The sequence below is a fragment of the Ylistrum balloti genome, unplaced genomic scaffold (assembly GCF_031769215.1).
Source record: "Ylistrum balloti isolate Yb309-2 unplaced genomic scaffold, AGI_CSIRO_Ybal_v1 Utg369942, whole genome shotgun sequence".
Classification (NCBI taxonomy): domain Eukaryota; kingdom Metazoa; phylum Mollusca; class Bivalvia; order Pectinida; family Pectinidae; genus Ylistrum; species Ylistrum balloti.
In genome coordinates this window covers 186,019-206,086 of record NW_026782049.1, presented here as the reverse complement: position 1 = coordinate 206,086, position 20,068 = coordinate 186,019, and the positions used below count along the sequence as shown (strand labels likewise).

At 35.2% G+C, this 20,068-nt stretch overlaps 1 protein-coding gene across 1 annotated transcript in view; it reads right to left on the bottom strand.

Annotated features, from left to right (window-relative positions):
* Positions 1 to 20,068, bottom strand: part of LOC132547252 (dynein axonemal heavy chain 7-like) — a 49,134-nt gene that overhangs the window by 10,933 nt on the left and 18,133 nt on the right. Inside the window, exons 24-61 of the mRNA XM_060211017.1 lie at positions 19,403 to 19,756; positions 18,749 to 18,858; positions 18,420 to 18,588; positions 18,070 to 18,172; positions 17,508 to 17,635; positions 17,151 to 17,363; positions 16,487 to 16,720; positions 15,932 to 16,045; positions 15,541 to 15,690; positions 15,001 to 15,183; positions 14,408 to 14,587; positions 13,908 to 14,039; positions 13,274 to 13,369; positions 12,876 to 13,001; positions 12,300 to 12,497; positions 11,849 to 12,004; positions 11,294 to 11,589; positions 10,790 to 11,006; positions 10,098 to 10,414; positions 9,717 to 9,858; positions 9,362 to 9,475; positions 8,725 to 9,024; positions 8,127 to 8,356; positions 7,608 to 7,797; positions 6,903 to 7,247; positions 6,580 to 6,722; positions 5,995 to 6,246; positions 5,482 to 5,596; positions 5,072 to 5,235; positions 4,452 to 4,605; positions 4,139 to 4,330; positions 3,699 to 3,965; positions 2,974 to 3,252; positions 2,474 to 2,719; positions 1,916 to 2,008; positions 1,351 to 1,527; positions 636 to 797; positions 91 to 291 (exon numbers count right to left, since the gene is read on the bottom strand). Of these exons, the coding sequence (XP_060067000.1) occupies positions 91 to 291; positions 636 to 797; positions 1,351 to 1,527; positions 1,916 to 2,008; positions 2,474 to 2,719; positions 2,974 to 3,252; positions 3,699 to 3,965; positions 4,139 to 4,330; positions 4,452 to 4,605; positions 5,072 to 5,235; positions 5,482 to 5,596; positions 5,995 to 6,246; positions 6,580 to 6,722; positions 6,903 to 7,247; positions 7,608 to 7,797; positions 8,127 to 8,356; positions 8,725 to 9,024; positions 9,362 to 9,475; positions 9,717 to 9,858; positions 10,098 to 10,414; positions 10,790 to 11,006; positions 11,294 to 11,589; positions 11,849 to 12,004; positions 12,300 to 12,497; positions 12,876 to 13,001; positions 13,274 to 13,369; positions 13,908 to 14,039; positions 14,408 to 14,587; positions 15,001 to 15,183; positions 15,541 to 15,690; positions 15,932 to 16,045; positions 16,487 to 16,720; positions 17,151 to 17,363; positions 17,508 to 17,635; positions 18,070 to 18,172; positions 18,420 to 18,588; positions 18,749 to 18,858; positions 19,403 to 19,756 (7,242 nt within the window). The remainder of the gene's footprint in view (positions 1 to 90; positions 292 to 635; positions 798 to 1,350; positions 1,528 to 1,915; positions 2,009 to 2,473; positions 2,720 to 2,973; positions 3,253 to 3,698; positions 3,966 to 4,138; positions 4,331 to 4,451; positions 4,606 to 5,071; positions 5,236 to 5,481; positions 5,597 to 5,994; positions 6,247 to 6,579; positions 6,723 to 6,902; positions 7,248 to 7,607; positions 7,798 to 8,126; positions 8,357 to 8,724; positions 9,025 to 9,361; positions 9,476 to 9,716; positions 9,859 to 10,097; positions 10,415 to 10,789; positions 11,007 to 11,293; positions 11,590 to 11,848; positions 12,005 to 12,299; positions 12,498 to 12,875; positions 13,002 to 13,273; positions 13,370 to 13,907; positions 14,040 to 14,407; positions 14,588 to 15,000; positions 15,184 to 15,540; positions 15,691 to 15,931; positions 16,046 to 16,486; positions 16,721 to 17,150; positions 17,364 to 17,507; positions 17,636 to 18,069; positions 18,173 to 18,419; positions 18,589 to 18,748; positions 18,859 to 19,402; positions 19,757 to 20,068) is intronic.

Sequence of the window (20,068 nt, the reverse complement as noted above, 5' to 3'; positions counted from 1 at the left end):
TCTCACTAACAATGATAATTAATATCAGTTGATAAAGTTGTTGTTTTCTGAAAGAAAGGAAGTATAATTTCACATTTGATTATAACCTACCTGATTCTTGACAGAAGAGAAAAACTCTGGGTCAGAAATCGGATCAGTTAAGTATGACCGGAGGACGTTGAATCTCAACCCTTTGGGCGGCTCATTTGTCATCTTCACACCATTTTGTAGAATGGACACTGGGAAGAAGGAAGCTGGATAACTGGTCAGCCACATACGGAAGTCTGGATGGGTTTGTTCTGGGTTGAGATCCTATGAAAAAAAGGATAAAATATTTCTATTTCTTCTGTAGCATCAAACACATGTTAGCTTCTGTTTTTATTTGATATCTTTTTAATTTCACACTCTAGACGAAATCATCACTCTTAATTGACCACTTAAAAGGATTTGATTTAATGATCAAACTTTTTTTCAATAAAGCAGAAATAAGATTAGATTTGACTGAAAAAAAAATTCAAAATACATAAATACTTCAATATATAATGCCATGGAAAGAGATAAGAGATGCCACAAATTTTTTTTTAAAAAATTGAAAAAAAAAATTGAATTAAACTCTGATCATTTTCAGGAAGTCATCACATTCTATGATGTCTTACCTCACAAATTTTCTCCAGGGTAGGCATCCAAGATGGTGCCAAATGACAGTTCTGCAACATCACCCAAGTCCCTTCCTTCACTCCTTTCTGAATCATCTTGATAGCGATTGGCCCCTGACCTTGTCCTAGAGACAGGGAGTCAAATTTGGCCCCACCAAATCCCTGGAAGGAAACATCATCATCCAGGTATGAATAAGCATTCAAGTAAAGAGTCAACATCTGGCTAAATCTTCAAAATCTTAACTCAAGGTTCTTACATCATCAAAAGTATGAAGAAAACAGAAAACAAAAATGAAACAAAATTGTATTTAATAAAAGCTATGATAAAAATAAAAGTCAATAGATTGTTTTTCATGATATGATTTGATCTTCTAACAGCAAATTGTGTTATCAATAGAGATGAAATTTACACAAGGAAAATCAAAACAGTCCATCATGTGGTATATGGATTTATTAATTGACAAATGGTGAGATTTAAGGATGTGTGAATGAGTCCCTCCTCCTCAGTCCCCTCCATCTAAACATTTATCTGATGTTGATGTTTGAAAATGATAAAAGCTAACTTGGCTTAATGTTGGAGTATCTTTAAAAATCTAAGTCACTAAATAAGTTGAGGTAAATCTGAACAATCCAAGACTGAAGAACTAGGACATCAAGGACATCCCTATGTACTATATCTGTATCATTGAACTATCTGTATCATCAGTGCACCCACCTGATCATCGGCAAATTTGAGGAGAGACGACATCGGATCTGCACCAGGAGACAGAATGAAAATGAGAGGAGCAGCACATGTACTGTCAGCAAAAGCTTTGGGAAGGTCAAAGGGAGGTGGTTCAATGAACTTCTTCCCAATTTTCTCTGCCACAAAATCTTGGACAGCTGGGACGACCTGTAAAAACAGAACGAAAATTATTTTTTACAATTATCTAAAATAATGTGAATGTTTTAACTACTTCTTCACAATCAGTCATACATAACAATAATCATCATGGCACTAATAACTAACAATAGACATGTGTAAACATGTATATAAAAACACAAATTCACTTAAAGTGGCTATTTTTATGTGGTTCTCTTTGGTCAGTTTTGGATTGAAATTATAAAAATAACGATCACTTGAGTAAAAAATAAAATCAACAGAGAAAACAGAATTTCTTTTCTGTGAAAACAACCCCATGTATTATGCTTCAAGTTGTTTGTAGAATTATCTATTAATGATTGGACAATACCTGAATGAAAGTTAAAGTTAATGTGTACAGCTGATTTACATGTCTTACCTTATCTGGACGAAGACATCGGAGAACCAACATCTTCTGGAATTTCTGGAGTTTTTCTTCCCAATCACCTGCCATCTTAGCATTTTGGGGCTCCTAAAACAAGTAGCATGAGAAAAAATCAAACCAGGTTCAAAGCTTTATAATATATATTCATACACAATTTAGATATGAATACAGTGGTAATTAGAAAATGGCTGCCTCTGTGATAATGCTTCTATGTATCATTGCATAACAACTTTCTAGAAACAATACAAGTGACATTAAAACACAAAGTCATTTAGGCATTCTGACCTTTGTGTAAAGTGAAATCAAAGGCCCTCAAGGAAATTAAGTCAATTTGAGTGATGTTATTTCATCTTTTAGCTTTTATATAAATAGTAACAATGACCTTGACCTATGGACCGTGCGACATGCACTCATTTAAGGTATTATCATTCTTGAAATATAAGGTTTGATTAAGGTCCCTTAAATGTGATGTGACAGAGTAGGGTAACACATTATGTCCCCTATAACATGGCGGAGAAATGAAGGGCTCTAAGAATTTTCAGACAAACATACCAGTGAGTCGTACATCTCCCTCCATTGATCTTTCTGTGTAAGAAACTTTTGCCGAATTCCTTTGAAATGTTCAAGGTCGTCAAGACGGCAGATCTCATCCCATGATTTGGATGGCAGCCAGGAGGTAGGGTTGCTGTGTGGGTTATCCAGACCTATTCCTCCAGTCAAGAGGAACCGCCATTCTTCTTCATTGATCAGTTTGTCATGTTTAAGAATGTTGACAGCCAACAAGAATGAGAACAGCAGCTGAAAGAAATAAGGAAATTTGATTTCCAAGTTAATTCTGCAATTTTTCCTTTATCAAATAGATCATGGGTTTTTTTTATCATTTGCACAACCAGGATTTTTTTCCCCACTTTTTCTCCTAAATTCTGTAGAAGTTTTTGTCAATCTGTTGAGAATATTTTCTTTTATAACATTTCTGCACAATTTCGTCATGAAAAAGATGTACATTTGGCAAGACACTTAACAAGGGAGATAACTTTCAAGGATTCGCTTACCTTGTCCTTCTCAAACAGAGACCGACAGATGTTACAATACAGAGAATAGGTAAAATGGTTGTGCAGGTTTTTCAAACGTTTCTCCAGATCATCGGACTTTTCTGCATTCTCAATTGACATTCCGAAGAGCATGATGAACCAGGTTAGAGAATATTGGTACATGGGTTCAATATTGGCCAGATCAGCAATTGAGAAAAACAAGATGGTGGAATGGATGGCAATAGGCTTGTAGCCAAGACGAGCTTTGTCAATCTTTTTCTCTGTTTCCTCTGCAATTGCCTAAAACAGCACAAAATGAATATTGATATCACAAAACTATTTATGAGTACAGAAAAAGACAGAACACACATCCATTGCATGCAAAGCATACACTCTAAGATTCATTAAATAGCAAACTGACCTAATAGAATAAAACAAACCAATTTTATATCTAGATATTTCATAGCATGTGCCCTGTCAAAACTTTTGACAAGTATAGTAAAATCTGTCTTTAAAGCATTTTAAAGGGTCAGAGGAAAAAAGAAGACTTTTATAGGTGTCAGAAAGGAAACAAGCATTCCCTTTTAACTGCGACATCTCTCAGACGTCACATGGGATATGGGAATACATTTCTATCTAGTCAGAACAGTCAGACAAGTAGTCTTTATGAAAGCTTTGAATGTAAATACACAATTTTATAAAAAAAATATCAAAGACTGAAAAATGTGCTTCACAATTAGACACACCTGTTTTTCTGAAATTTCATCTGACAAGGTTTTGGATGAGGACATGATTTTAATGGCTGTTTCATCCTCTAGAATATTGCCCTCTGAAGAAGACAATACTTCCAGAATTTTGTCTTCAATTTCCTTCAGTTGGCGCTTGTTTGTGGCGCTCTGTATGATCAGAGCATTCTTTTCCTCCTCCAGTTCTGGACGCTCCTTAGCAACAACAATACCTAGCAACTGATCCTCAAGTCCCTCTGGTGTGATCATGAAATTCAGCAGGGTCACCTGAAGACAGTAAAGATGTCTGACATTGAACTCGACAGTATAAACTTCACATTGTCAAGATTATTAAGTTGTCCTTTGATAAATATTTCAATACTGATGTAAATTTAAATATGATCATAATTTTGTTTCCATGGCCTCTATGGTGAAGATTTCCTGGCTTCTATTTTACGTACCTTGACAGAGGTCTCTGGGAGGTAGTGGGGATTTCGTAGCTTGGTTGTGATATAGAACTTGAAGTCCTGGGAGTACTCTATGGTACTATCACCAAGTCGTATACAGATACTACCACCCTGTTTGAAGGTCTGTTTCAACAGCAGTGGTTCCAGTAGAGGGTCGAGCTCTTCCTGTACATTTTCTAGTAGAACCTGTAAGTATATAACCACAGTACTCATCAACATAATATTCATATAAACTAAATCAAACATGCTTCTTAAAAAAAATCAAAAGTGTGGTGAATATTTTGTTACCAAACAAAGCATGTCTTACCGGAGTTCCAAACTGGATACAATTCTCCAATGTTCGGACAAAGTCGCCATCACTGAGTTTGATACAATGAAGGTTGTTTGCCTTTTCCATGTTTTTGATCCATTTGTTTGCCTGTCCTTGTGGATCAATCATCAATGGCCAACGACGGGCATTTCTGATAAAAAATAAACATGTAACATGTTAAGGCAATCCTGCTACAGTTTCACAAAACCAGATACTGTAAAATGTCTCACTTGTTCTGCTTTTTAAGTATTGTAGTCTTTTAGAAAAAAATACTCTGAAATGTATGTTAAAAGTTGGATAGTCCAAGTCATTATATAAGTTGGATAACACTTTTTGAGTGTAGGCTCTAAACACAAAACCTCAAAGGGAAATTTTTACTACTCTCACCACCAGAAAAGTAACACAAAAGTCTTGCTTTGCAATATGAAAAGTCGCTGGTGAGATGAAAACCAAAAATAGTAGACAGGAGTCAAAATTCATTGAACAGCAAGTATTTTTTAAAAATGTTAACCTAGAGAATAGCTTGTTTTGTATAAACATATACTACTTAAGAATTTGAAAAATTTTAAATCAATTGTATTTCTATGAGTCTGCTATTTAGTATTGCAAAAACTTACGACAACATGATTCCATTTTCTATGGAGAAGCTGTCTGTTGGGAGTCCAGCAATGTTCCAGGCACGAATCTTAACAGGTTCTCCCAGGGTATTAATCAGAGAGAAATCACTGGAACAAGGAATACCGTTGCTCTTGATGGACTCTATCCAGCTTTGGGTCTGGTCCTGTAGGTAGATAATGTTAGGAATCAGTTTGTAACAAGTTATATTGTTCATGAATATTTTCTATGAAAAGTCTGTCTATTAGTTTATCACGAGTGTCTACACGATCTGACATCAAATGAATTTAGAGTAATAAGAAAGAAAGGGCAATAACAATATCTACATTTTGAAAACTACAACCAACACAAAATACAGACTACTGATCTGTGCTCATTCATACTTAACAGTTACTAATTAAACTAAACCTACTTGTCTGAAGGCCGATGTAAAGGTTCCTAAATAAGCAACAATTCCAGAAGAGACGAGGATGTCTCCTGTTAGGTTATTGTACTGGATACCAAGGCGTCGAGCTGCCTGACCCCATCTGTACAAAGGGAGATAACACATGTATAAAGATAACAGTACATGTTAAAATAGCTCATAATTAAAAAACCTGATGAAACTACCAGATATTGAAATTTTGAGAAAGAATTTGAGATTTTAAAGAAGGGAAACATCAAGTGCATTTCACTTCTGGAAGATTTAATAGAAAGTAACATAATAACAAAATGTTCTATGTAGGAAAACTAGGACTAGTAAAATGATTATTTCAGTAAAACTTTTACTGAGATTTACTGTAACTTGTACTGAGACATGACTTTCTACAAGTATTATCTAAATATTCTTTCCCAATCTAGGATTAAAAGCTTTTTATTTAAGTTCAGCAGCACTCTTAACTGTTACATGTGGTTCTATTAGGAGAGACAAATTTCTCAAACGCACCGATCTTTCTCTCCACCGAGTCCACTAATCAGCTGCTCTGCTCGCTCTAATTTCTTTGTACACATGTCTACTTGGTTCTCTAGGTCCACTTTCTTTTTCTTGTTATTCTCAAGAGTTGATTGCAACTTGGCAAGTTTGTCTTGGACCTCTCGTAGTGAGCTTCGCTTCTTCTCCAGTGAGGCCATGGCAGTCGCAAGCTCTCCTTCTGCTTCCTTCAGTTTGATCTTCTTGGGAGCAACAACCTTTGCCACTCTGTCAACGGAAAGATTAAGTATGAACAATAAGAAAACTACATATCAGACATTTCAATAATAACTAATCATTATGAAAGACATGTTTAAACTTGTCTATAGAAAACATCAGCCTCTGACACCTGTATAGACCCTACCTAATATGACAGAGACCTAGTAAGCTTTTTTCCAAATAAAGATCAGGCAACATGACAAACTACCTTACAAAATTCAGTGCATTTCAGTACTGTTGCACTCGAAATTATCTTTAGAGTTGCCGAAATGTAACCTGATGTGATATTTAGACCCAAACAAGCATTTTATCAAATCTGTCAGCTTCTCTTAGTAAAATTACCTGTCATACACGTCCATGGCGCGACACCATCTACACAGACCTTCACAGGCAGTGGAGGCATTTCGGACCTTGTCAGGGTCAAATTCAGGATTATTCATGTACTTGGCACGTAGCTGCTTCATGTAAGCCACTGGTATGTTATCCTGTAAAATTTCACAAGGGTCAGGTTTGTTAATTGTCATGAAAAACTTGAAAATAAAAAAATTATTATGAAGGAATGACTGATTCAAATTTGACAATTAGTATTTGAATAAATCTATATTAAGAAATTACAATGGATACCAACAGAGCATGTTTTGTACTGACAATAGGGTTCTATTTACCTTGTCAAACTCTCTCAGACTTTCTAAGAATTTCATGTCGCCCAACATTTTCTTGGAGGGGCCCCAGTAGTCCTCAATCTTTTTCCCTGAGCCACTTGGGTCTGGTATACGCTCAGGTTTGATACCTTTGAGGACACACACTGCTTCCAGCACCAGTTTGATGCCATATGGGGGACTTTTCATTGTTTTCACGACTGTAATGTCCTGTGCAGTGAGTGTGTTCAAAGCAGATAAGGCAGCATTGAGAGCAGGGATAGCCTCTGCCAGGTCAGCATCACATTCATCTTTAATTGCTTTGGCTCCTTTAGCTTGTTCGTTCGCTACTGCCTCGTCAGCTTTCACAACCTGTAAAGTTTATTTCTTATTTGATGTCTGTGTACAGTAGAGCAGTTTTTACTCAAATAACTTAATACAAATGATTTTTTATATGCTTACATTTGCATTCATTCTTGTAAAAGGGAAATATTAATATTTCATAAATATACAAATTATGTTATAACAAAACTACTTCAGAAATGAGTCTTTGCAGATAAGATTTTTACTATTTTTGTGATATATATTGGCCAATCATATATAACCAATCAGGCTTTGTGAGATGTTTTGGCCCTGTCTTATTATATATATAACTGACCTGTTACAGACTCCAGGATTTCCTTGTAAACCTAACGCCTTTGTTGTTTAGGCCTCACTTATTTTATATTTTACCTTTTCTACTTTGGCCACCTCCACAGAGTCCTTTTCAATGACCACCATTATCTCATCAACTTCCTTACTGGCGACAACCAGCTGTGGCTGTAAGTCTGTCAGATCTTTCTGCATCACTGCGACCTCAGAGGCAGCTGACTGCAGCTTTTCAAGACCAACCTCATATCGCCTTTTCTGCTTCTGAACTTCCCTAAATTGAAGAAAAAAGAAATAATTTACTTTTATCATCATTTTTTTAAATCATTATTTTGAATATGAGGTTACTTAGAATGTCAGTAAAATTCCAAAAATAGTGTGAAGCTTTTGTCTACAAAACAGACATGACTTGACCTAGAATAAACTTAACTCTCTATGATATCTGAAGTGATTTTATGATTCTAAAGGGTCTGTACTTCTTTCCCCAAATCTTGAATAAATTACATTTTGATGAAGACAGGTTTCAGAAGAATCCATTTAGAACTACAAATTCAACTTTTATTGTTGCTAGATCATTTGATAAGAAATTCTGAACAGACTTACTGTCGCTTTTTGTCTAGAAGAGATTTGAAAGTGCTAATGAGTTCAAGGTAGGATGTGGGTGTCACATAGTTGTGTCGCTCTAATTCCAGATAGAAGCGAGATGACAACTCTCGTGTGGATGTGTGGAATAGTTTACAGATTGTGGTACATCCTACACGCTCCTCCTCACCAAGCTCAACATCCTCCAGGAACCGCAAAGCTACAGCTTGCAAGGCATCTTCTGGCCACGACTAACCACAAACATACAATGTATCAGCAGAGGACAGACAAAAACCTCACATGTATTATTGAATCAAATACTGAATTTCTTCAATATCTTATATAAGTCTTACACAATGAAATGATATTTTTTATAACAATGCAGGATTGTACCATGAAAACTTGGAAAGCATTTTCCAACTTTTTAACTTGATGTAGAAACTGTCATTACATTCAAGACATTCTGTATTAAGTGCAGTCAAAATATTCGAAATACAGAAAAAAATCAAATCCAAAAGTCTCCATTTGGGTACCATTTTTTATATTTTTGTTTGTGTTACAAGAATAAGAAGGTAATATACCTGTATAATATAAACATTACGTTGTTATGGTAACTTACCTGGAACCAATCAATGGTACAACAATTGACAAGGGAGGGGAATTTCCTGAGTCGGCTTCGGAAGGTGTCACCTATAGGACTCATGGCCAGTACAATATGTAGCTGGTCTCGTACTCGGGAGATGAAGAAGTTGAACAAAGCCACAGGTGTTCCATCAGTTTGCTTTGTTTTGTCCCTCTGTCTATCTAACTGCCGCATCTTTTCACAAATTTCCTGCTTTTCATCAATAGCGAAAAGGTTTGGCACCTCACCAGCATTCAATAAGTTGTTAATATCCTCAAGGAAGGACTCTTGTTTGATCTATAAATAAATATCTCAGTGTTTACTTTTCAACATGATAAACAACAGCATTAGATATGACTTTCTTTAATATTGAATAATAAAATACAATCTGTGAATACCTATTAATTTTTTATTGAAAACTTTTACTCTGCAATCATAACAGAAATCCTATCTAAATTTCTTTAATATTAAATTAAAAGAAAATATATCTATGTAAATCTGAGTCTCTGCTGTTCAAAATGTCAGATTTCTTTGCGATATTTCGATTATTTCAGGTACATTCCAGATATTACAACTTCATTTACATAGAACTGTTATTTCTAAACCTTTGCTCAGTTTCGATTATGATTTTTACCTGGGTGTCGGAGAACAGGAAGACACCATGACTTTCACTTTCTGTTGATTTACGTAAAATTCTCTTTAGATCTTCACGCCACTCAGGAGTTCCGTAACTTTTGGAGAGTTCAACCTAAAAAACAAGCACCATTGATATTAATATGATACTTTGTTACAAGGCACAGAAAGTGTTTACCACCATAATTATACCAGTATTGGGATGGTAGGGTCATTGCCATCAAGCACGATCAACATAGGATCAAATATGATTTCTGTTAAGCTCTGAATTTTGAACTTTTTTTTGTGTGTGTTTTTGTCTTAATTTTCACCTATTGTTGAATTAGTCTTAAACTTGATACTGATATCTTACTGACCTGGAACAGATCGAAGTCTGCCATATGTGCACCAAGTCGGGTAAGTGACTGACGTCCAGAGCCACCAACTCCGGCAAGAAGAGCGTGGCTTCTAGGCTGTTTAATGATTCTAGCAATTCTGGACACATGTTCTATAGCAAATCTGAAGAAAACATAAAAAAAAACATGAGAACTATGTGTGAAATTATTTTCAAAAGAAATATTGTAGAGTCATTGAGTTATTTTTTCCCCAATAGAAATCGCCATACATGCAGTCACCTTTTGGTAAAAACAAAGATATCATTTTAAAGTTGATTTTTTTTTTTATAGCAGAACTTCATGTTTTTATAAAGATTAGTCTAAAATTGATGCTTAAACTCTAAGTAATGCTTAATGAATTACCTGAAAAGTACAAGGTTCATTGGTTTTTTACTCATGTTGTTAAATTCATCCAGATATCCTTCAACTGTTACCCGTAGATTTTCCAGATCTCGAACCTCCACGTAATGTTTTGAGTCTGATTTTGGATCTGCGAAATCACAATACACTAAACTACGCAGGTCGTCCTCCGTAACTTTGCCATCATTATCAAAATCCAGATGGATAAACAACTGATCAAAGTCCTCTCTGAGTTCTGTTTTACACACTTCACGCACATAAGTAAACAGCCAGTTCCTATCAGCATCATCAACCAGACGATCATAGTAGACTCTGAACACCTGTAATATTATGTAGAATTGAATGACGGTAAACCAAACACAACTAAGATAAACATTTATGTTTAGAAAAGCTTCTGGATCACATGTATTGAATATAAAATAAAATATGGATTAATTTCTATCTATTTTGCTGTTTAGAAAGATTTACATCGATTCTATCTTTTAATAATTCAATCTTAAATCTTTTTAAAACTAAAACTTAAAATTTGAAAACAATAACTCTTTACAAAAGCTAAAATATTAAAATATAACTAAAATTTATAAAATAAAATACGTTCCCTCAGAAGTTATTATCGGGATTCTACAGTGAACCCAAACCACTACCACCATATCTGATGGTACATTTCTGCTGGTAAAACATCATATAGTACACACCTCATGGACCCAAAGTCTTTTCATGGATGCAGGTTCCTCCATCGTTTCTGGGGTGGATAGGAGTACCCCCTGTATGACTCTGCTGAAATCTCGCAGGTTAAATAGATAATGTGATTTGGTTGGTGTGGGCAACAGATTCTTCATGGCTTCCTTGTAAACGGTCAGTGTGCCAAGCACAAGCTGTTCTACGCATGGCTTGAACTCATTACTGAATCCTCTGTAACAAAAAGAAGAATAAATGTGATTTTTTTATTGATAAAGACTGATTGGTCAAGAGTAGGCATCAATAAACCATGTAGTTAGCCTTGTCAATAGTCTCTGATTCATGGTTAAATATACAAATTCATGTAATCAAATGTACACTTTAATATAAATAGATCATAATGAGCATTTTCCCCATCATTCATAAGTAGTGTTTGTGTGATTACAATGTGAAGTATGATATTCCAGTCTATTGCTGCTACGATATTCTGTAGTAAGTGACGCTTGCTATGTTTTATATACCTAGAGGAGATGTGCCACTCCATAATCCTTTTAAATATGGTGATCATAGTTTCATCGTCAAACTCATTGATGGTAATGGTGTTGAGATGACGGAGGAATCTGGGTGTAACGGGGTTACGCCCACCACCTGGTGGTCCCATGGCTGCTACCAGCTGTATATCTATCAGTTTCATGGCTGTGATTTCCTTTAAGTCGTACCAGTTCCAGTGATCCTGCCACTGACGCAGCAACTCAATAGGTGGCTGAGCACCGAAGGTCTCTCGCATCGGCATGTTCAAATCATCAACAAACACCAACTACAAAATTAATGAAAAGAGACTTTGATATCGAAGTTAAACTTCCAGGAACAAGATTTGAAAATGTCCTTACATTTTATTTAGCTACAAATACTGCAGTCTATTTCACTTTTGTTGTTAAAAATATTCAATACTTATCATCAATTTCATTTTTTAATGTTTTGAATTTCTGTACATATTATGACATGCTTTCAAAGTATATCTAAAAACAAAAATTTCTGTTCATTTGAAAAATACTCTAGATTTAACAGATACTGACCGCTGTCTTGCCAAGAGGGGGACCAAACACACCCTTTCTACGTCTGTCCAGCTTGGACATAATCATGTTCTGTGTCTGGTTGGCTGTGGTCTGGGCTGAGAAGTTCAGAATGTTGGGTTTGTATAGTTCCTTATCCAGCTTGTTGAGCAGGAAGTCCTACAAATTGGATATAAACATATATCAATGAAACTGTACAGTGTTTTGTGAAACTGACCAAGATTTTATCATACTGGACAATTCCAGATATATCTAACGACCCAGACAAAGATGTAAGTCTAATTTAACATCCAAAAGATCTCCTGCCTGTTATGTATTGAGTTTTTATTTTTTTTTTAGACAGATTTTCAAAAAACTGATTTTGAAAAGAATTAAGATGGTGAAAATTTCCTTGAATGGAGATACTGACATGACCTTTACCTAGAAATGAGAGAAAAATTTCAGTAACACTTACGCCCACGTAGACACTTTTGCCTGTACCAGTGGGGCCCACAAATAGGACTGGCTTCTTGTGTGTGAGAAGCATGTTTAAGAGTGCTGTGTATCGCACTGTGTCCACTGTTGGAACAATGATCTCGTTAAAACTTGCTTCCTTGGGGATTGGAGGAGAGTCCTTGATTTCCTCGGACCACTGTACCCATCTTCCAGATCCCTAAAACAAAAAGATTTTTATCATAAATTTCCAGTCATTCAAATCTACATCATCAAAGTCTAAACCTTGGAAATCTGGATCACCAAAGTCTGAATCATCCAATTCTACCACATCTACGTTGTGATTCATCCAATTTAACAATATCTAAGTCCAAATCATCCAATTTTACAAAATCTACATCTGAATCTTCCAATATTCTACATCTTCAATATTTCAATCCTCGGAATCATTCAATTCTAGGACATCTAAGTCTCCATAATCACAAAATCTAGATTATCTAATTCATTTTAAATCAATGCTTTAAAAATCAACCTGCTCAGAATTAAATATTTTCTCTATTTGTAAAGGTGAACTTTTGAACATGAAACATCAGTTTACCTCCTTTATGAACCTGTAGTCATACACTCGGCCCTTGGGTGGGAATGGATTTAGGTATGGTTTCATGGGTGGGTCTACAAGCTCTGGTAAACTTATTTTTATTCTTGTATCCTCCGTCATTCCACCCTGAATAAGCATGAACATGTTATGATTAACACAAGTACTCCTGTACAATTAAAATCCTTTATCATCAAAAATTGAGTTTAATACACACCATCAGTAATGATAGTAAGTAAAGCCTATTTTCAAAAAAATCTTAATGTCAATTGTGAGAAAGACAGACATCATAGACTTTTATCATTTATTAAAACGACAAATACCACATCTACAGAAATTTCATATATTAAGTGAATATTGTATTTTACATAATTAGAAAGTAAAACTTTCAAACAACTTACAGAAATCAGTTCTCTAAGTATTTTGTCAAATTTGACACGACCGTCATCAGAACAGCTCCCACCAATAGACCATGTAATGGCGAAGAAGAAAATACTCTGTAAGAAGATCAATATTACTTCAGTGATCGTAGATATAAAGACATGGAAAGTACAATCAGGTGACAAAAAACAAAACACTCAAACTCAATTACAATTATTTAACTGAACTTGAACAGTCCTATACTTAATTTCGAATTAAACACCAAAAACTCACAACTGTAGTGGAAAATCATTGAATAATGGACCTATGCATTTTTTAATTCAGATCTATATATACGAACATATCCATCAGTAATCTGTCCTTTTGTACATATTTATGGGATGTTAAGTAAAACATAAAGGAGTATATAATTTCATGTCTATAAATGAAGAAAATGCGAACATTTACTTCCAGTTGGTAACACATGTTTTGATTTACATGTTCTTCTTTCTATTTGGTTGTAATATGAGAATATCAATTCAATAGAATTGTTAATTGAAATTTTGTATCGATTAGCCATTACTTTAAACAAAACCAAACAAAGAAACTAAGAGAATAAGTCTACTCAAGATATCATTTCTATTCCAACATATATCAAGTTGTATGATATCTTACCTCAAGCCATGTGATGATCTCCCTTTCTTCCATCTGTGAGATTTTAGCCTCATCATGGAATTCATCCATCAACGAGTCCATCAGATTCATGAGAGAATTCACCAAAGCAATATCGGTGGTTGGTGAAAGTTCCTATGAGGAAAAAATATTTAAAACTTTAAACAGCAATCAAGTACCACTCTTGCCTGTGAACTGGTTATGGGAGGTAATATCAATGTGATGTTTCAGGAAAAAGCTAATTATCTCCAGTTCCGCATCAAATATCTGACCTGATGGACGTCCAGGTTACAAATATTCTCTTTTTTTGTTTCAAAATCTCCTGCTCTGAACAATATCTTTGTGTCCAGGTGCAATAAGTGTAGTATATGATGACTGAATACACCAAACACAAATTTCCTCCAACTTAATTCAGTGTGGTAAAGATATTGAGCCTGACTGACTGATAACAGAAGTATTTATAATCATAAAACATTATATCCTAATATTTTGTGGTAACTTACAACGACTCCACCTTTCCTGACCAGCTGAATGCAGGCATCAACAAATCTCTCAAACATATCATTGATGGTGGACTTGTGGGTTTCTGTCAGTGTAGGCGGCATCAGATGAAGCCACGACTTGACAATTGGCCGCCATCCCATTGAGGACGGTTCCATGTAGATCATGCCACAGCGAGATACCTATTGTAGGGAGACAACAACAGCGGTACAGAAAAATGTGCTTAATGAAGATTGTATGTAGCAGTATTTCAACACAAACAGAAAGAATTCCTTTTATTTTTTTCAGTATAATGGCATTATAATGCTAACAGATTGGCAGAGGTTGATTACTTCCCACCTGTTCCTTTCAAAGTTAAACACTTTATTTCAATCTTGCTGTCACCATTTCTCTTCTTTTTCAACCTATAAAGATGTGTGTTGAATCAGACAGAATAATAAGTAACCAGAAAAGGCAGACGATGCCCCAACTTCTAGGTAAACTTAATCTGTTGGAATGTGCTCAAAATATTGATTCAGAATGGGCTAGACAGACATCAGTAACACTGTTTACCATCCAGCCCCTTTTCATGGTATCAGATTTCCTGAATACTTACTGTAGCAGGGGAAGCTACTTCCAGATCCATGGGCTCAAACATCAGATTGGTGGTATTGGCCAGCTGAATGATTTCACCGCTCATCAAACATAGCTTCTTGTTGTCATCAAGCACAGTGTTCATGTTTTCAATCCAGATGGCATCAACTGGACCGTCAAAGATCAACCACTTCCTGTCGGGGGTCTGCACAAAAACGAAAATTTTATTTCTGTTACAGTAAATGAAATATCGAATAAAGACATCATAATGACCAGTCTTCATGTTAGGCATGTTTGTGAAAGTTTCAGTTTTATAAGTTAGAGTGCATGTGTTTATTTACAATTAAAACAAGACCAACAGACTTTGGAAAATTAAGATATATGGCTAGTGACTTTCTGATAACAGGAAACAAAATAATTATTCAAAGCTGTTATACAAAAGTCATGAAACATCACCAATGTAATGAGATGAGAATATAATGTTTCCAAGTCCTGGTTACAGGAAGAAACAATATCAGAGGGAAACAGTTATGATTATTGACAAAATAAAGTTTTTACAAACCGTTGACGTAGCGAAGGCACGGTAGGACACAGCTAGGATTCCATCTGACCACTCGTGGGAGACAGGGTCAAACTGACCATAAAGCTGACCCATAGTAACAGCCTTGGGGTTAAGAACTGTAATCTGCACCTTATTCTCGTCCATCAAACCCTGAAAATGAATGCAAACATTAGAAAAATTATATTTGTTCTTTTTTGCCTATTACCAGGCTTCAAACCATCATTATAGACAAACAATTATCCTCCATATCATTTATATAAAAAAATATATTAAAAATTCAAGGTTGAGTAGAATCTATCCGAGGTATATATATCTACAATGAAGTGCTATTACATGTAACAAAGACCAGTATCAGGATTTCCATACTTGAGCATTGTCAAGAGAAACTTACTTTTTCGTGAATATCTCCAAGAGCATGAGACAGAACTTTATAAGCACTGGTTTTGCCACCAAAAGGCTCACCCACGATCATGAAACCGTGACGGACAATCATCATTTCATAAATCTGAAAAAGAAATAAAACAATATGTCAAGCCACCATAACAAGTTACTGTAAAATGGTAATAATAGTTACTGCTCTGAAGGACAAGGCAGGTAATTTAAACATATAAAAATGTCATACTTTTGATTTGTGATGTCAGAGATTCCCCTTCAATATTCAATTAAAATCAAAGTCTGTGCTCTAGATTTGAATTTGTGAATGACAGTACTTGTGGGAAAAAACAAATAAGTATACATAACTTTGTAAATAAAAAATTATTCCCATTAAAATTTGTTGAAAGAATTAGCCTACATCATGGCTTTAGATTCAGTTGTAGTCATTTAAACACTGATGACATCACAGATCTGAACCCATGTGTATGTAATCACAACATCATAGGTCTGACAGTAAATACCTTAATCACTAAAATTTAGTTTCAATCTGAAATCAATTTCAACATCCTACCTGTTGTATTTTCTCTTGGAAGAAGTCAACACACTGTAAGTTCAGCTTGGTGCAGTTAGACTGGATGGCTTCATTCAGAACAACGTAGTCTGGGGGTGGTAATTTGATTCCTGGGAACAAATCTGAGGTGATACCATGGAACAGTGGCAGATCATGGCTCAAAAACTTGGGCAAGTTTACGTCAATAATTGAACGCAACATCAGCACATTCTCGTCCTCTTCTGGGTATTTCAACTGTAAGTAAAACAAACAGATGTTAGTTAAAGATAGTATTTTATCAATTGACTAGATCACGTTGCACAGGAACATGTCTTAAAACCAAAGTCATGTCATTTATCTGAGTATGAACACCTTTTCAATGACCTATATATGTTGTTTTAATGTCACAAAATGATATTGAAATTGCATCCCACATACATGGCTGACATCTCAACAGAGACAATAGACATCAATCGTCAAGGAAATGTATGTATTGTATCATATGGGCAAAATATCACCTTTTGATCTCCATTTCATACCAGATTCATCAAAACTATCACCAATATCATATTTAAAGGATTTTAAATACTGTTGGACTTATTTTCCAGGATCTCATTCATGTTTACAAAATATATACAGAAAATAAAGAGGATTCATTTGAACAGGTGTGTTATCATAGGCTTACCTTCAGATTACCGGCAGCAGTCAGGACAGACTTTACGGCTCGCATGCCATAATCATAATGATGCTGTGATGACAATTGTTCAGAACAGAGACGGTACACAGCCACAATTTTGACTGAGAGGGGGCGAGCGTGCACAAATCCACAGGAGTACAGGGAAATCTCAGCAATCAGTGCGTAATCTGGCACCATCATAGCCACGGTACGGAACAACGCCTAAAATATAAAAATCAGCAAATTGTGTAACTAGTAAATTAAGTGCAAAAATCAGCAAATCATTGTTGTTAATGATAATCTATTTCTCTTTTCTGAATTGGAGTACAAGATTTGCACAAAAATTTTATGTCAGAGAAAACTTACCTTCAGGTTGTCGGGAAGTTCAGAGCGACCGGCATAACCAGGGTTCATGGTGATAAACACGGAACAAGTTGGATCCAATCTGATCTCTGTGCCCTCAAAAATCATGCGATCAGCTCCGGCATTAATACCTAGGGTTCAAAGTATTGTACTTATAAGTGATACAGAGTTAGTTCTATTCTTTTCTGTTTATGCTCCAAATACAAACACATTTGAAACTTTCAAAAAAAAAAAAAAGAACTCATGTGTTTTGTATTGTCTGCATGTTTAACTTCTTTTTCTTCTGATTAAATTCTGTCATATCTAAAAATTGCTTAATATCACATTAATCAGATTTTAAAAAATCACTTGAAAATTAGATGACACAGATAAACACTTTAATATTTTTCTATGATTTGTTACTTAAGTTTTTGGCATTTTAAGATTATTTTTATATCTTTTACAAAATTTATGAATTATATCTTTTAACAAGGCCCTTGGAAAGAGCTTCTATATTTAGGACAAGTTATGACAAATTTGATATGTCATATGGATAGAAATTGACCACTACTCTGTATGCACTAACCTCTCTGGATGGTGAGGATCTGCTGGGCCACGACTGACAACACCTCAAGGTCAATACGGTTAAACTCATCAAAGCAAGACCAGGCACCACAAGAGGCCAAACCCTACAAAGATAATATTCATTGTGTTACACACCATCAGGAGGCCAAACCATACAACAACAATATTCATTGTGTTACACACCATCAGGAGGCCAAATTAACAAAGATAATACTCATTGTGTTACACACCATCTGGAGGCCAAACCATACAACAAAAATATTCAGTATGTCACACACCATCATAGACATAGGCTCACTTTTGCTTTTTTTATTGTCTGTATTTACCAATTTACAAATATCCAGGAATTACCTTGAAGAATTTTCCCAGGGCAATGAAATCAAGACCATCAGAGCAGTTAAAGACAACACACTGTTTAGCGACGGCCTTTGCCAGATCTTTTGTTGTTTCAGTTTTCCCGGTTCCAGCAGGTCCTTCAGGAGCCCCACCAAGATGGAGGTGGAGAGCACCAAACAGGGTTCTAAAAAGAATGGAACAAGTTTTCATCAAAATCTCGAATTTCCTAGGTATTTACTTTTCATGAGCTGTATAAATCAAAATTTGAAATTAAATTTCTTAAAAATATTCTAACAGAGAGAAAAAGTCAGGTAGCATAACAGAATTTAACAGTAACAACTTACCTGTAACACCTGTCAGTCAATGGAGTAATGACAAGACGTCCAGTGTTGCCAAGATATTCATAGCCATACTTCAGCATAGAGTTGATCATACGTGTGATCATACGATCATCCTGATAGTAAACAAAATGATATAGTTTATTGACAAAGGAAGGTACAGCAGATAGTAAGATACACTCAGCTAGTGAAGTCTTTTATACCTGTCTACACTGTACAGTACTTTCTGAGTTTGAGACTTTTTTTTTTGGGGTTCATTGGTATTGCAAGGTCAGGACAGTATGATGGCACTTACATATACCCACAAACTATCAACTGAAACTTGCTGTAAAGTGATGTACAATCAAACCTTTCTGAGATGTTTCATTAAAATTATCTCTTTTTCATAAATTTATTTCAAATTGAAAATGAAATTATAATTTTGTATTTCTTTCTTTAAAACTACTTCCCTACAATCTACTAACAGTAAATCTGAATACAAAATCTTATCTAAACCTGATTTTTCTGTCAAATTTAATTTTCTTATTTCTGATAAATGCAATACCAAGCAAGCAAGCTGAACTTTTTATAAGAACTGGTTATATAACTCTTCCACTTCAAGATACGTAAAGTACTTCCTTATTTGTTTAATGGTTCTCCTTTAATAGTCAGGTTACGTACCTCCCAGTAATAACGCAGTTGACTAAGCCAGGCAAAGTCCATCTCATCTCCAACTTCGTTTTTGACTAGTGTAGCAAGCACATCACGAGCATGGACATCGAGTACGATGAGAGCCTGGAGAGTGACACGGTTCTGTTTGGACAACTTTCCTCGCACCATCTCTACGATATCGTCAATTTGTGCGTTGTTGGTTTGGAGGTAATCATTAAGAGCGGTACCGCCTTTTTTGAATGCTTCATGAATGAACGTTGTCCAGTACATAGCAGTTACAGCTAACACACACTGTCCAGCCCAGACTTTCACCCATTCTGATCTTGTCTGTTTTACGTAGGCCTGGATAGCCTCGCCAGTTGTCTGCAAAGTCATATATAATACTTCAGAAAATAGTTGGGAATTATTGAATGTTATCAAAACACAACAATAAATAAAAAAATAATGAAAGCTTAAAAATCTTGAATTTAAATATAAAATGTGTTAGAACTGATAGGAACTGTAAGTACACACAACGCTTAACCACATGTGGCTGGGTTATCATCCATGCCAAACTCACATAATATATAAATAATTATGATTCCTTGTACATAAATCTCATCAGTTCTGTATTACACATTCAGCATGTTTCCATGTATTTGAACATATTTTCTTTCAAAATTTAAAAGATATTAA